General features: G+C 48.9%; 1 protein-coding gene across 23 annotated transcripts in view; it reads right to left on the bottom strand.

Moving 5' to 3' along the window:
• Nav2 (neuron navigator 2) overlaps nucleotides 1-13,749 on the bottom strand; it is a 658,517-nt gene that overhangs the window by 56,683 nt on the left and 588,085 nt on the right. For all 23 annotated transcript variants that reach the window (XR_015654269.1, XR_015654404.1, XR_015654363.1 and 20 more), the window contains 3 exons: nucleotides 13,507-13,645; nucleotides 4,708-4,999; nucleotides 2,598-3,300 (listed from right to left, as the gene is read on the bottom strand). Coding sequence is in view for 17 of the 23 variants with exons in the window: in XM_087609805.1 (XP_087465931.1) it covers nucleotides 2,598-3,300; nucleotides 4,708-4,999; nucleotides 13,507-13,645 (1,134 nt within the window). In the remaining 6 variants the exon portion in view is untranslated. The remainder of the gene's footprint in view (nucleotides 1-2,597; nucleotides 3,301-4,707; nucleotides 5,000-13,506; nucleotides 13,646-13,749) is intronic.

The following is a 13,749-nucleotide window of genomic DNA, read 5'->3' as shown; positions in this document are numbered from 1 at the left end:
GCAACAGAAAGGCAGGGTGCCAGAGAACATGTGTGAGCTAACACTACACACAGAAACATGCTGGGTCTGCAAGACATCAGACCAGGCACACCGGTACATATCTCGTCTCTGAAACAGACACACAGAAGTGCCATGCCAGGCCATCTTCTGCTCACTCCTACACATGTGACATCTGTACAGGGAAGGCATAGGGCCCTTTGCTTTCATGGGCAGAGAGTTCTCTGGTGAAACCAGCTCCAAGCCAGAGGGTGAATACGAGGGCTTAATCCCATGCTCAAAATGAGGTGAAGGGAACAAGTCGCCCTGAAAACTGACAAGACTGTACATGTGGTGACAGGCAGATGGCCTTTCACCTTGCTGCCTGGAGTAATTGGAGTCTGACTTTGAAAGAGTCCTTCAAATCAGTGTCTGTGAACCACGAGGGAGATGTATAACCCTCACTACAACATCTAACCGTAGAATCGGGGAGTGCTTTTTCCTGCTCTGAAATCTGGGCATTAGGAGGCCCGCACACTCTCGGCAGCTGTGCCTCCCTATTAATGGGCAACTCATTTGATGGCCAGGCTCTTTTCATCGCCAGCCAAGATGGGAACCCTCTTCGCCTCGCTTCCCAGCCCACATACAAATCCATGGGCTCTGCTGTCTGGATGTTGGAATCGCTTGAAGGGAGTTACCCATCTCACTCCACTGAGGCTTCTTGCCACACAATAAATGTACATTCAGACTAGCAGGGGATTTAAGGAAAGAGTGTGTGAGGAGCCCATGTGTTGTTAAAGATTCCTGTACACTAGCTCGAGGGTCTAGCAAATGCCATTGTAGCCTCCAGAGGAAATCGGAAGACCACATTTCATTCTTATACTTGAGGTAAATAGCAGAGGAAAACTTCATTTACATGGTAGTGTGGGTGATAAAACAGCCAAGAACAGCCCAATAGAACCTTCCCCCTTAAAAAAACGTTACTGGAACCCTAATAATCAAGTCTAGACAGGGCACAGCACACAGATTCTTTCTACCTTGTGTGGAACTCTTCTTCTGGAGTCTTCAGTCATCCCTGCTCATCCTCACATATGAGTCCTGGGCCCCATTTCTATTTCCACAAACCTCATCCTGGGGTTTGTCATGACCCAGAATGCAATGTAGAGCTATACAACTGCCATTGAAAAACGGGCCAGTGGGGGCTGGAGAGATGGCTCAGAGGGCAAGAGCACTGGCTGCTCTTCCAGGGGTCCTGAGTTCAATTCCCAGCAACCACATGGTGGCTCACAACCATCTGTACTATGGTCTGATACCCTCTTCTGGCAAGAAAGTGTACATGCTAGATCACTCACATACATTAATAAACAAACAAACAAAATGTTCAAAACTGAGCCAGTGGCTGAGGTTGATGGCTCATGCCTTTAACCCCAGAACATGGGAAGCAGAGGCACATAGACCTCTGTGAGTTTGAGGCCAGCCTATTCTGCATAGTGAGTTCCGAGACAGCTATGGAGAGAGCTCCTGTCTCCAAAAAAAAAAAAAAAAAAAAAAAAAAAAAAAAAAAAAAAAAAAAAAAAAAAGGAAGAAAGGAAGAAAGAAGAAAAGAAAACCAAAAGGAAAAGGTCCAGTGAGTGAGTTGAAAGGAAATGTTAAAGGTTACCTTTTCCACATTGAGAAATTTCAACCATGTGGAGAGATATGGGGAAGACATCCTTTTCGAAGGTGCTAGGAAGTCAATTTTTATTTAGAGATTATTCTGCTTCTAGGGGTTTAAATAAAAGAAAGAGAAACAGCAGAGCTAAAGAGATGCCTCACTGTATAAAGCCCTTCCCACCAAGCATGAGGACCAGTTTCCTGATGCCCAGAACTTGTGTGAAGGATGAACAGGACCGTGGTATCCACCTGCGATCCCAGACCAGGAGGGCAGGGGCAGAGGATCTCAGGAGCAACTCAGGGGCAGGCTGGTTAGACTAGCCCAGCTCTGGGTTTAGGGAGAGACTCTGCCTCAGTAATTAAAGCAGACAGCAATCAAAGAAGGCACGGACTTCAATTTCAGGCCTCCGTGTGCATGTGCACACATGCATGTGTCTATCTTTATACACGTGAACACACATACACACATATGCCACACATGCTTACATATACAACAAGCTAACACTTCAAACATTGCTCATGTGTCCTAAAATAACGGAATGGTATAAAGAACACAGTGTAACTCTGTCCCCTGAGCTTAAAGTCAGGGTATAAAAGTAGGCCAGGGCCTCACCCACCCTTACTGTCTCTAACTCTCACTGAAGACCTTCCCTCCATAGCTCAGCACAGCCACAAAGATGAACTTTAATAGGAACACTGAGGAAAGTACCACGAGCTCCAATGAACAGTGAGGAAACTGCGGCAGGATTCAGAAAAGCAACTTGAGAGCTCGTTAAAATAAAGTCAGGGTTTAAACCCAAGAAGCGGATTTTCCATCCCGGCATGGGGAAAAAATATGCATGGACTGCAGACCTGCCAGCAGGAGCTGGCCTTGAACTCCCTTACAAGGAGTTGAAGCGCCACGCCACTGGATGCTTTATTCCACTTACTCTGGCCCTCCTCGGCCCCGTGTGTCTCTACCTGCTTACCTGCGGAGTGTGGGAGAAGCCACATCTGTGTACTTGGTCCCTGGCTGCAGAGTGGCCTGAGTTGAGTTGGACACTGGTTGGGTGGCTGGGTTCACCTTCACAGAGTTGCAGGAAGCCACACTCTCGTTGTCTGAAGAGATGCCTTTCTCCTTGTCCGTCTGGTTGACAAGCCCCGGTAGGGAGCTGCCCAGGGATGTTTTGGAGGGCTCCCTCAGCTTGGGCACGGGCAGGCCTGCTGACTTGCTGCTCATGTTAGAGTCGATGCTGCTGGTGCTACACCTATTCCCTGCTCCGTTCCGGCTGTTGGACTTGCTGGGCCTAGGCAGGCTCCGGTACTGTAAGTTCGTCCGGGAGCTGAGGGACAGATACCCATCGTCCTGGTTTGGGGCTCCATCCATGCTTGTCTTCCGACCCGTGGACCGACCGACGAGGGCGGACGACTTGGGGATTTTACCCAGTGTGGCAGACCTGCTGGTGACAGTGGCCCCACTGGCTGTGATCATGGCCAGCCCAGCAGCAGAGCCACTCTGTTTCTTGAACCCAAAGCTGTTGGCATTGGCTGTGGGCGTCCTAGAGCTGCTGGGGAGGGTCTTTTTGGATTCATCCCCACTGCTGCGGCCAGCATCTGACGGGGAGCGCTTGACCTGGGAAGCTTTAGGCGAAAGCCTTCCCTTCTCAGACACCTTGGCATCGTCTGTTTTTCCTAAGAGAGAAACCAGTATGGTCAGACCAAAAACCTGACGCTGCCGGCTAGTGTGTTTATGGTGCGTACCCCTCTAAAGACCTTGGTCACCCTGCTTCCTGAAGGGGAATAGTGTGAGTGAAGTCAGGAGAGAGCTTTGCACAGTGATAAATCTCATCTGCTACAGTTGCTCAGGATCTTTTAGGATGCGTTGCTGACTTTGCTCTTTTCCAAGCAGTCTAAGATGATCCAGAGCAGAGCAAAGCCAGGAAGCTGTTGGTACATCCATATACACAAATGACACTGGCATACATTGTCCTCTTCCCCCATGTCCATGATATGAACCTTGACATTTCCAGGGACATGCAACATACCAATATAACCTTGAGGAGCTTGGACTAGTGTGTTAACTTGATGGTGAGAGGTGAAACTGAGCACGGACCAGATGATAGGCTGTGAAAACGCCTCATGTGGGAGCACCATACATACCCCTCCTCGGAAATGGCCAGGGAAGCAAACCTTTAAGGAAGCTGTCCTGGGGGCTAGAAGAGCCAGCTCCATCAGTAAAGCACTTGCCTTACAGGCACGAGGGGCTGAGTTAGAGAGCCCAGAAGCAACCTTTTTTTAAAAAGGCAGTTGTGGTGTTGTGTATTTATTATCCCAGTGGTGAGGACGCAGAGACAGGAAGATAGCCACCTCGATCACCAGCCAGCCTAGCCTACTTGGTCATCTCCAGGCTAGTAAGAGACTCTGACCAAAACAAATGCAAAAACAAAGAGTAGAACTGGGTATAGTGTTGCACACCTTTAATCCCAGCGCTTGGGAAGGAGAGGCAAGAGGGTATTTGTAAGTTCAAGGTCAGCCTCATCTACAGAGTTGAGTTCTAGGATAGCCAGAATTACATGATGGGACCTTGTTTCAAAAATAGATAGATAGATAGATAGATAGATAGATAGATAGATAGATAGATAGATAGATAGATAGATGTGGGTGGGTGGATGGATGAGTAGTATTTAATAGGATAGATAGGACAGATAGATAAGATAGATGATAGATATACTATAGACAGACAGATGGACTGGTAGATTGGGCAGATATAGATGACAGACGTGTAGATGGTAGATATACAAATAGACAGATGATAGCCAAAAAGGTAGTGGGTGCAGATGATAGTATTGAGGAACATATCTGAGATTATCCTCTAATGTCCTTATGCATGTCCACATGGTAGGTACTGGCATACTCACATTATTTGTGTGCATGTACATCTCATACACATCACACTCACACACGCACGCGTACACAGACACATGCATATAGCCAAGCACAACACCATAAAAACGATTGTGGGCAAAACAGCCACCTGAAGAAGTCACTTGTAACGTAAAGCCCCCACTAAAGTCATCATGGTGTTGGCCTCTCACTCACCAGTCCCTGAGGTCTTCAGGGTGCCTGTCTGAGCTGATGGCTTGGTCCTTGGCATGGTGATGCCCACCTCTGCTGTCATGCCTCTCCGCCATGAGCCTGTCTGTGAGAGGACTGGATTCTTCTTGCCAGACACACTTTTGTCCGACTCATCGGACATGTCTGAAGGGTTCCGCCTCCACTTGGAGCCCGGCTCCATCTTCACACCACTGTCGGAACCTCCATCTGATCTCTTGATGTCGTCACCAGACCACAGGGAATTCCTCTCCACCTGTGAGTGCTTCTCAGCGTCAGTCTGTGGACAAGACACATGCTCAACTAGAGCTCGCCCATGCAGGCCAAGCCAACTCAGGGACTACTTAAGGCCTTTCGAAACCTCAGACATCTGCTTACTTTGTGAGAAAGTCACAGGGACCTCTACCTTTTTTTTTTTCCTTTAAGGAAAGACTAATGGAGGAGGAAGAGCAGGCCAAGGCCCCCAGGAGGAAAGCAAGCAGAGGGAGAGGTGATAAGAAAGGGGCCATCAACTCTGCCACTTGCAGACAGCCACTTCCAGTCCTAACTCTCAATCCCCTGCACCACCAGCTTGCCCCCTTCCCTTTGTTCCCAATCTTCCTGTCATTCCACTAGCAGGGGGAGCCTTGCATCTAGCTCTGCAGAGAGAGCGAACAAGCGTGCGAACTCTGCCGATTTGTGAAACGTTCAACCGGCAGTAGCAACAGTGCTCACTCCTGCCCAGCTTTGTCTCGGAGCTTTTGCTCCCCACCAAGCAGCAGTCCTCAGACAAGTTAAGATAATTAGACAACTCTCTTTGGGAGAGCCTGACCTGCCGGCCATGAAGCCCTGGGAAGAGATAGGAGTGTGCTGTTAATGAACTGCAGGGCTGAGGGACACAAAGGGAGTGGAATGCTGTGGGGCCTCTGGGCCTTGAGGCTGGGGGAGGGGACTGGAAGGGAAAAGCTTTGTATGAACCAGAAAGGGAAAGTCGGCGATGCTTTCGGGCTGGGCACTTTAAGAAACCAGCTGCCTAGAGGGGGCTGTGTGGGCAAGGTGGGAAATAAGTGTGGACTGGGCAAGACCTGGTCTGAGGCCATGCTACACAGCGGGACAAATGCCTTCCTAAAGAGGGCTGAACGGAGAAAAGCTCAGTATAGACAGGAAGGCCCTGCTCAACCTCCATCTATTACAGCCTCCTGTAGGTGCTTACACTTGCTTGGTCCTTCCTAAAACACACATCGAGCTGCAGCTACGTAGAAAGGACCAGAGATGGGACGTGAGGAAAGAACAACTAAAACACGCTCAGCCATGCAAGGGGCAGAGGGAGGTCTCCTATCTGTGTGCAGAACAGATAGGCACTAAGGTTTGGGAACAAAGGTATGCACAGCTACTACACACTGCAGGCTATGACACAGGCGCTGGTCAAAGCCAGTCAGGAGACATGCACAAACTCAATGATCTCAGCCTGGTTTCCTTCTTCTAGATCCTTCTGGCGTGCACTGAACAAAAATGAACTCGATGCCCACGGCTTGCCAGGCATCATGTAGGGTCTTAGAACCTGTGAGGTTAGTCCCCGTCCTTTGTGGAATTGACAGTCACTGAAAGACGCAACGATGGGATACAAAGACGCAAATAAACGACTGTGAGATGTGACGGACATCGTAAGGAAAGGGGGCGTGGCCTTGGAGAGAGACTGACATTGACCCAGTTTAGATTACAGTGGTGACATGGGAATTGGTGGCCAGACAGAAACTTCTAGAAGGAGCCTAAAGAATGAGACACATTTAACGTGAGGAGCATCTAGAGCGGTCCACGCCGGCGAGCAGAAACTGCACTGTAAAGGCCTTAGGCAGGAAGAAGAGACTTTGGAAGCATCCATCCATTTCTCAGGTACCATGATGAGCCAGGGGAGCTGCCTGTACAGGGTTCAAAGACAACTCAAAGCCTCAGCCTCATGGAGCCTACATGTGAGCACATCCCAACACATATGACTATGTTCTAAGCCGTTCTGAGGCTGTAGCACCTCTTACGGACGTGTTTGTCCTTCCACATTACACTGTAACACAACTAATAACAGTGGCACTAACACCTAAAGCTTACTGTGTACTACAGCCCTCCAGGTACAAGCTAACATGCTTTGTTGTGGTAAATATGTGCACCAGGGGCCTGAGAAATTGTTGGACACATAAAGGTATTAATGGCTCGAGTTCAACTCTTGGAACCCATGTAAAGGTGGGGACAATGGCTCCACAAAGCTATTCTCCGACATCTACACATTTGCCATGGTCTGCACACACAGAGAGAATAAAATAACACTTTCCTTTTCTTTCTTTCTCTTTTTCTTTCTTTCTTTCTTTTTGGAGGCAGTAGCCCCGGTTGGCCTCTCCATGAAGACCAGGCTGGCCTCAGACTCAGAGAGATCCACCTATCTCTACCTCCCGAAGTGATCATCATGTCTGCTCTCTCTCTCTCTCTCTCTCTCTCTCTCTCTCTCTCTCTCTCTCTCTCTCTCTCTCTGTATGTGTGTGTTAGAAAATATATACATCAGGCTGGGGACATAGCCTCAGCCTAGCATGCATGTTGCCTGCATTCCCCATCACTTATGCTACAGAAACCCAAGACGGTAGCACGTGCCTGTAAATCTCAGGGTTCTGGACACGGAGACAGGTGGATCAGAAGTTCTAAGTCATCATTGATTAGGGAATTTGAGGCCAGCCTGGGCTGCATGAGACCCTGGGGATTGGGATGGAAGAGAGAGAGAGAGAGAGAGAGAGAGACAGACAGACAGACAGACAGACAGACATAGACTAAGACAAGAGACATAGACCAGGACAGATGGAGAGATGGGGACAGACAGAGATGGGGAGAAAGAGAATATAATTCAATTTATTCCTCAGCAAAAACTCACAGAATACTGATGCCTGAGTAGAAAGGAAACTTGACCAAACTCATACAGTGAGGAAGGCATTGTGGGTATTCTACTAGTCCAGTTGCCAGCTAATAATTTAACCATTATAGTATAGTGTAATTCTTGACTATAAGCTCGAAGAGATATAACCTTCTACATGCCTCAGGTCACCTACTAAAGATACCTACACCTAGCAAATTCTAATTCTATGGACATTCTGGCTGTTTCAAGCTCAGGCATAGAGTAAGCAGGCTTAGCCTGGTCCTAGTGCCAGACCCCCTAGGACAGGCTCCATCAATAACAGGGAGTGCACATGTCCCCAGACTGGGACCATGGTTTGGCCTTTTCTTCTCTGGTAGAATAGTCTTCCAACTATCTATCACACCTGATAACTTGGTGCGGGGTGAGAGCTCTCCCAACCGTCTTCTGCAGAGCTTGGTATTTGCCAGGGACATCTTGACAGGCTTGCACTCACACGTCCTTAGCAAATCCTCCTGGAGCCATGTGTGACCACTGGTGGTATCTCTTGGAAGTTAAAATGGGCGGAATCTGTTTTTCTGTTCCCGGAGCTTGCAATAGGAAGGCCAGCAGGTCAGCACACTGGTGGTCCTACCTTCCATTGGGGCTTTTCTTACCAGCAACAGGTCATCAACAGGCAAGTTGTGGGGAGAGGTCAGATAAGCCAGAATGGACCTTGGAGTAAAGGGCAGTGTTCCCAGAAAGGGAAGTCTGGCCCAAAAGTAAGGACACAGGCTTTGGAGCCCAATGAGCTTAAATTCCAGCACTGGCTGCTGTCATCCACTGCTGTGTGAGATCTTGGGTTCCCTCCCATCTCTAAGGCTGTTACAATGGCTGTCAGACAGGTGGGAATTGAATAGACCATTGACTGGAGAATGGATGGTGAACTTCTAAGAGCTTAGTGTGTAGAAATGTCATAAACAGCAGCTCTTCTCACCAAACTCCCCAGCTCTAAGCACCCCAGCACCCTGCTGTGTCTTTAGCATTTACCCCACCTGTGTCTTGCAGAAGTTGAACAGGGTTTTAGCTGCTTAAGCCTCTAGACACTGAATCCCTCGGCAGGTCTAGATGCTGTGGGGGGCTTTAAGCTGCAGCCCATAAAAATGTAAAGAATTACAGCAGCATCACTTGCAACTTGTATCCCCAGACACTAGGACCCTCAAACACTTTCAACTCATCCCCTGAGACTGCACTGTGATTCACACTGAACACATCTTCCATGAAAGCACAGGTTTAAGGAGAAGTAACTGGCAGTCAGAAGCGGTGGCTCCCAGGAAGGCTGGTATATAGCAGCCTGCCTCTTTCCAGTTAAGCTGAGCCTGCCATCCTGATAGTCTGATGGCCAGAGGATGCTAGGACACACAAGACAGCAATCCTGGCTACGTGCATCATAACTCTGTTACCTTTAGAGGTAGACAAACAAACAAACAAACTGACAGTTGTATTTTTTTATCATCACACCCCCTGTGAATTTTGTTTAAAAAACAAAGCAAAACAACCACAAAAACCTCAGGCATTAAAATGAAAGATGATCTGGGCATAGGCAGCTGACCACCCCCAGCACCTGGACTAGTGCCTTCTACCAAGGGTGGAAGACGGAGTGGCCATGGACTGAACGCACAGATGAATGAATGCACGGCGGGCGTATGTGCGCTTGTTAGAACTCTGCCCCAGCACAGCGCCTGGGGAACAAGATGCTGCAGAACGGAGGGCAGACTGTTCTGAAACTACAAGCAAAATACATGACAGCGTGCCACCCTCCCGATTACCACCGCAGATGCAAGAGGGAGACGGAGAAAAGGGCAGTTAAGGTGCAGAGAGAGATAAGAGGGATCTCTGAGCAGCCCAGCAGCTCAAGACTCTGGGAGAAGCCTGTCCCGAATTGGCCCGCTGGTGACATACCCCTAAGGTGCAGGACTAGTGGTCATTATTTTGTGGATGAGAGGCTGAAGGCTCTAGGAATCTGACTGATCACCCCAGGATATCACGTGGCGAGAAACTCAACCCCAGAACGCCTGACTTCAATGTCACCCTCCTCTCTGATGCCATGGTTGGACTCACCAGCTCTCCTAGAAGTCATGCAGAGGGGCTCAGGTCTCACTCAGAGGTCTTTGTCTCTTACACTGAGCCATGAGAGCGGGGAATCAGGGTACCCATAAAACAGGCCATGAAAACCTTGTGGGGCACCTTCAACGTTTCTCATGTCTCAGAGGAGACAGAGTCCCCTGAAGGAAGGTTTACTCCCCCAGTGATCGCACCTCCTCTGCCTTCTCCTCTTTCCATCAGTACACCAGGTTTCTCCTTGCGCTTCCCGGAAAAAGAAATTCCCTTCTCCTCAGATGTGAGGAGGCCAGACGGGCAGTGTTTCCTGTGGGAACGCCAAGCCCTCTCTTGCCTTGTGTGTCCTGCCCGATGGGCTGTGTAGCCCACTCACTCGCCCAGGGTAAAGCATCGTGTGACAAGACCCCCGACGCACGCACCAAGGAGTGGGAGGGTGCGGGCACATCTTTCAGGCTCCATTCACTCAAAGAGGGGTAATGGCCCTTAGCATTCCTGCCAGCCTGTGGGGGAGGAGGCGCAAGGCTGCCAGAATGTGGAATCTAATATTTTGAGATGCTCCCTGGACAGGAACAAAGAGAATGTCACAAAAAGTCCATTTAAAAACATCGTGACAATAGGCATCTTGGTATCCTCTGCTGCAGCCAGCATTTCTGCTACCCAGACCTACTGCTGCTCTTACTGTGATATTTCCAACTTGGGTAGGCCTGGAAGAGACCAAATCGGCCCAACGAACAGTGACCCCTTTGTATCCCTCAAAATGACTTCTGATCTCAACTGCGGTATCTGCTTGGTAGTAGCCTTCACACCTCACCCTGTGACATCTGTGAGAAGAGAACAAGGTGCTGCTCAAAAGGGAAGGCCTTTGCCTGCGCCGAGCTCAAATGCGCGTCGCAGGATTTTATTTGGCATCAGTAAGGTCTGCAGACAAACTTCAGCCTGTGAGAAGGAAGCAGATGGGAGGGTTTTCCGACTCGGTGTCCCAGCTCCCCCTGCTCTCCTTCAGACACTGACTATCCAATATGTAGCAGGGACCTAGGCTGGGTTAAGTGCTCCTAACTTGTACCTAAACACCAACGTGAGATCGTTCTCAGCGAGTATGGCTTCGAGTGTGTTTTTAAATCACAATTATTTATTTAGGTGTTAGGTGCATGCGAGGAATGTGCGTGTGTAATTCTGAGGTAAGGTTTCATACATTGCATCGCCGAGGCTGTCCTGAAACTCATTATGGAGCCAAGGTTGCCGTTGCTGAACCCCCTACCTCCATCTCCCAGGTTCTGAGATTCCATACACAGGTCACCACCACGCACTGTTGATGCGGTGCCGGGAATCCAACGCAGGGTTCTTTTTTTTTTTTTCCGGAGCTGGGGACCGAACCCAGGGCCTTGCGCTTCCTAGGTAAGCGCTCTACCACTGAGCTAAATCCCCAGCCCCCAATGCAGGGTTTTGTATGGGGCAGGAAAGCAGTCTACCAACTGATGTACGTCCCACAGGTGCAATATTGTTTTTTAAAAAGTTTATTTTGTGTGTGTGTGTGTGTGTGTGTGTGTGTGTGTGCATGTGCGTATAAGTATATAAGTGCTCTTCTATATATATCTAGAAGAGGGTGTGGAGTTCCCTGCAGTTAAGACTTAAAGGTAGTATGAGCCACCCAACATGGGTGCTGGGACTTGAACACGGGACCTCTGCAAGAGTCACACATGCTCTTAGCCACTGAGCCATCTCTCAGCCTCATAGGTGCCATATTCTTATGATAATAAAGTACAGAATCTTAAGTGCATAGCTTGAAAAATCCTAGAAAATCAGCATACTCACCCAACTACTACCAGGATCCGGACACAAAGTGCACAACCCAAAATCTTAGTGCCCACCTTTTTGTTGTCTGGGTAACACAACAACAACAACAACAACAACAACAATAACAACACAACATCCACTCTCATGTGTATACACATACACATACCTACTGCAATTTTTGGCTAAAATGAGAGTGCAAGCTATAACAGGCAATCCCAAAAGCAATTCCTTAAACATGTGGCCAGGTAGTCCGCAGCTACATTTCTGTAGAATAGAATTAACCCCCACACTGCCAACACAGCTTCTCTTTAGTCCTACCCTCAAAGAAGAGACACCTTTGAAGCAGAGGCTTCCAACGTGGCCCCTACCTATACAGAGTAAAAAGCAACACAGAGGGAAGAGGCTATGGGAGAATGGGAGGGCAGGCCTGCTAGTTAGGGGGGTGGTAATCCCCAGGGCTTCTCAGCAGTTCACCTGAAACATCAGGCCCCACTAGAGAGAGGGACCAAATGGCTCACCCATGCCAGAACTGCCACAGCTGACCTTGTGCTGGCAGCGAGCCACGAGGATGCTGCAATAAAACGGGCTTACAGAGTCGAGTCCAGGCTCTAAGGAATACAGTGAGGGCCAATAAAGTGGAGTCTATAAGAACTGAACTGTTTGAAATGCAAAATCCTGGAGTTAACGCAGCTGGCTTGTGCCTACTGTCACACACTGCTCATGGGTCACCTGGGCAAAGGGACTTGGCTCCTGCAAAGGAATAGCGTCTGACCCCCAGGAGCTAAGGTATGTGCTTTCATGTGCAGAATACAATTTGGAAAGATTAAAGCTAGCTGTGGAGGTGCAAATATGAGCGCTCAATTCTTCTGAGGCAGAGGCAAGAGGATTCTAGGCCAACCTGGATCACATCAAAACTTTCTCAAAAACTAAAACCCTAATCTCCCTCATCTCCCCCCCAAAAAAACAAAAATACGAAGGGACCAAGGATGTGGCTCAATGGGTAGACAGGTCTACTAGCATGAGGAAAGTCCTAGGTTTAGGTCCCTAGTGTTGCTTAAAGCAAGGTGTGAGTCACACTGGTTACCCCAGCACTCAGAATGAAGCATTAGGATAAAAGAACAGGAGAACCTGTCTTAAAAAAACAAGGCAGAAAGCTATTTCTAGTAAGAGTAACTAGTACAACACTACAGTAGCAAGGGATGTGAGCCACAGCTGGCGCAGCTAGCACAGCTGCCACAGCTGGCACAGCTGCCACAGCTGGCACAGCTAGCACAGCTGCCACAGCTGACAGTTCTCAGCCTTAACTTTCATTCTACTCCCTAGAGAGACACCTGTGCTCAGAGGCAGCAATGGCTCATGGGGCAGAGAGGAGATACACTTTGTTGGGTCCACGCTGGGGGAACCAACCACCCTTTGCTAATTATCTTCAGTTTTAAAAAGATGTGTGTGTACATATACTTGTGTCCACACGCTAAGGGAACTGGCATGTGTGAACAAGCGTGAGCACACACGAGTAGGCCAGAGGACACCCTTGAGCACCCATTCCTCAAGTGCTGCCTGCCATTTTGTTGGTGTCAGGGTCTCTCATAACCCTGGTGCTTGCTGTGTAGGCTACGCTGGCTGGGCAGTGAGCCCTCTCCCTCTGTAGCAACTGAGAATACTAATGCTCACTGCCACACACACAATCTTTATTTTTTTCTTTTAAATCTTGTTTCTGGGTATTAAACAAGTTCTCGGGGTTGTGTTTTATAAACTGAATTCTCTTTCTGACTCCTGCTTGTTTATTTAAAAACAAGCCAGAATTGAGGTCCAGGGAGAGAATATGGTCTCCCCACACCAAACCACTGAGAGTGCAAGTTCCTTTGCCCAGCTGTACTGCCTACTACTTCTTTCCCTGCAGTGAGGATACACAGACTGGTTGTTAGGGGTTGGACCTCTCTTCATCGGCATGGGAATTCTAACCACAGCAAGGCCAAACTGGAGCTAGGCTGGAGGAGCCTGGGAAAGTCTCTCTTGTTCCTTACCTGCACATCCAGGTTTCTCCGGGAGGAGGCAGGCGTGTTGGCATAGGAGCTGATGGATGAGCTGGTGTTGATGTCATCCGTGCTGAGGTTGTCTATGGTGTCGCTGATGCCGCTGCTGACGGAGCTGCTGTCATCCCAGCTGCCAAGACAGAAACATCCTGAGTGACGGCCTCTCAAGACTCCAACGCAGCCTGACAGCTCAGGCAGATACACAGGTCTAGGAAAAAGCCTCACTTGTGACCT

The sequence above is a fragment of the Rattus norvegicus genome, chromosome 1 (assembly GCF_021556685.1).
Source record: "Rattus norvegicus strain SHRSP/BbbUtx chromosome 1, alternate assembly SHRSP_T2T, whole genome shotgun sequence".
Classification (NCBI taxonomy): Eukaryota; Metazoa; Chordata; class Mammalia; order Rodentia; family Muridae; genus Rattus; species Rattus norvegicus.
Note: the sequence above shows the minus strand (reverse complement) of the source record. Positions and strands in the feature narration are given on the sequence as shown.